Source organism: Oncorhynchus tshawytscha, linkage group LG04 (assembly GCF_018296145.1).
Source record: "Oncorhynchus tshawytscha isolate Ot180627B linkage group LG04, Otsh_v2.0, whole genome shotgun sequence".
In the NCBI taxonomy this organism is placed as follows: domain Eukaryota; kingdom Metazoa; phylum Chordata; class Actinopteri; order Salmoniformes; family Salmonidae; genus Oncorhynchus; species Oncorhynchus tshawytscha.
In genome coordinates, this window is record NC_056432.1 from 14,151,077 (window position 1) to 14,153,644 (window position 2,568).

At 44.9% G+C, this 2,568-nt stretch overlaps 1 protein-coding gene across 1 annotated transcript in view; it reads left to right on the forward strand.

Annotated features, from left to right (window-relative positions):
* The first annotated feature begins 2,542 nt into the window (after positions 1-2,542).
* Positions 2,543-2,568, forward strand: part of LOC121846412 (neurofilament heavy polypeptide-like) — a 26,869-nt gene continuing 26,843 nt past the window's right edge. The window contains exon 1 of the mRNA XM_042321260.1: positions 2,543-2,568. This exon is cut by the window's right edge and continues 712 nt beyond it. Within this exon, the coding sequence (XP_042177194.1) occupies positions 2,543-2,568 (26 nt within the window).

A 2,568-nucleotide genomic window follows, 5' to 3' on the forward strand; every position in this document is an offset into this window, starting at 1 on the left:
GAAATGCTTACTAAATAGTCCGTATAGCTCCAAGACAGTCCGTGTAGTACCAAAACATTTCTGAAGCATTGAAGGTCCCCAAGAACACAGTGGCCTCCATTTGTCTTAAATGGAAGAAGTTTGGAACCACCAAGACTCTTCCTAGAACTGCCCCTCCGGCCAAACAGAGCAATCGAGGGAGATGGTCCTTGGTCAGGGAGGTGACCAAGAACCTGATGGTCATTCTCACAGAGCTCCAGAGTTCCTCTGTGGAGATGAGAGAATCTTCCAGAAGGACAACCATCTCTGCAGCACTCCACCAATCAGTCCTTTATGGTAGCATGGCAAGATGGAAGCCACTCCTCAGTAAAAGGCACATGACAGCCTGCTTGGAGTTTGCCAAAAGGCACCTAAATGGCTCTCAGACCATGAGAAACAAGACTCTCTGGTCTGATGAAACCAAGATTGAACTCAATGGCCTGAATGCCAAGCATCATGTCTGCAGGAAACCTGGCACCATCCCTATGGTGCAGCATGGTGTGGGGATGATTTTCAGCAGTAGAGACAGGGAGACTAGTCAGGATCGAGGGAAAGATGAACAGAGAAAAGTAAAGAGAGATCCTTGATGAAAACCTGCTCCAGAGCTCCCAGGACCTCAGACTGTGGGGAAGTTCCCCTTCCAACAGGACAGCGACCCTAAGCACACAGCCAAGACAACGCAGGAGTGGCTCCGGGACAAGTCTCTGAATGTCCTTGAGTGGCCCAGCCAGAGCCCGGACTTGAACCCGACCTGAAAATAGCTGTGCAGTGAGACTCCCCATCCAACCTTACAGAGCTTGAGAGGATCTGTAGAGAAGAATGTGAGAAACTCCCCAAATAAAAGTGTGCCAAGCTTGTAGAGTCATACCCAAGAAGACTCGAGGCTGTAATCGCTGCCAAGGGTGCTTCAACAAAGTACTGAGTAAAGGATCGGAATACTTATGTAAATGTGATATTTAATTTCATTTTTGTTGTATGAAAACCTGTTTTTGCTTTGTCATTGTGGGGTTTTGTGTGTAGAGTGATGAAGGGGAAAAAAAAATTTAAAATCCATTTTAGATTAAGGCTGTAACATACCAAAATGTGGAAAAAGTCAAGGGGTCTGAATTCTTTCCGAATGCACAGTATTTATCCTACTGGTCACTCATTTGCAGGAAACTATATACACTCAGAAAAAAGGGTTCCAAAGGGGTTCTTCGGCTGCCTCCATAGGATAACCCTTTTAAGTTCCATGTAGAACCCTTGTGGAATAGGTTATATTCTGCATTTAACTCAAAGGGGTTCTAACTGGAACCAAAAAGGGTTCTTTAGAGGGTTCGCCAATTGAGACCCTTTTATTTCCTAGATAGCACCTTTTTTTCCAAGAGTGTATAAGAAAAACAGGAACATATCACTCTTAGTTTACTCTCAATGTATTAGAAAGTAGAAACATAGCTACCCGGTTGATAATGTATTGGGATGGAATAAAAAACAGTTGTAATGTGTTAAAAGTTTGAAGAAAAGTGATCGTTTTTTATTTTCATGTTTAATTCTACTAGATTCTGTCTTGTCTCATCAATAAGAAAATACAGAAAACCTGGTAGGGAAAGTATCAGAAATAACAAACTATGCTCTCAGTACTGTCTGTTACATGGTGGGACACATTCTGGTGACAGTCTGTAACCATAACACATCTTCTCCTCTAAATCGGAGTATTTGAAGTTTGTTGTTTGAACTGGGAGAAAATATGCTGACACCAATGCCTTTACACAAGCTGCTTCAACCTCAGTGATCAGTCCCTGGAAACACATCTTCTCAAGCAAACAAACTCTGCCTCCAATCCAGAAACCTGTCCCATGGATGTACACCAAAAAGATGAAATCCCAATGATGCAGCAAACACACACACACACACACACACACACACACACACACACACACACACACACACACACACACACACACACACACACACACACACACCACACACCACACACACACACACACACACACACACACACACACACACACACACACACACACCACACACCACACACCACACACACAGCTTCTCTAACCCTGTGATGCATACACTATACAATGTTTCTCATTTTTAACACAAACTGATTTTGGTGGAAGGAGTCTTCTGAATAGAGTGCAGTAGTTTTAATTGATGATGTTTGTTGCTACATGCTGTTCCTCCTGGGCCTTGAGATCCAGCAGGGTTCTGGTTGAAGTAGCATTTCCGTAGCTCCTCCACCACAGGCTTCTCTTTATCTTCCAGAGCTGCACCATTTTGATCTCCCACCTGGAACACACACACACACACACACACACACACACACACACACACACACACACACACACACACACACACACACACACACACACACACACACACACACAGTGCTTGGTTATTTACCAGAGCTTTCTACCTATCTAGAACACACATCACAGCTCCATCAGGCCCCTTCATGCGAGTAGGCCTCTTCATGCGAGCAGGCCCATCCATGTGAGCCGGCCCCTCCATGTGAGCCGGCCCCTCCATGCGAGCAGGCCCCTCCATGAGCCG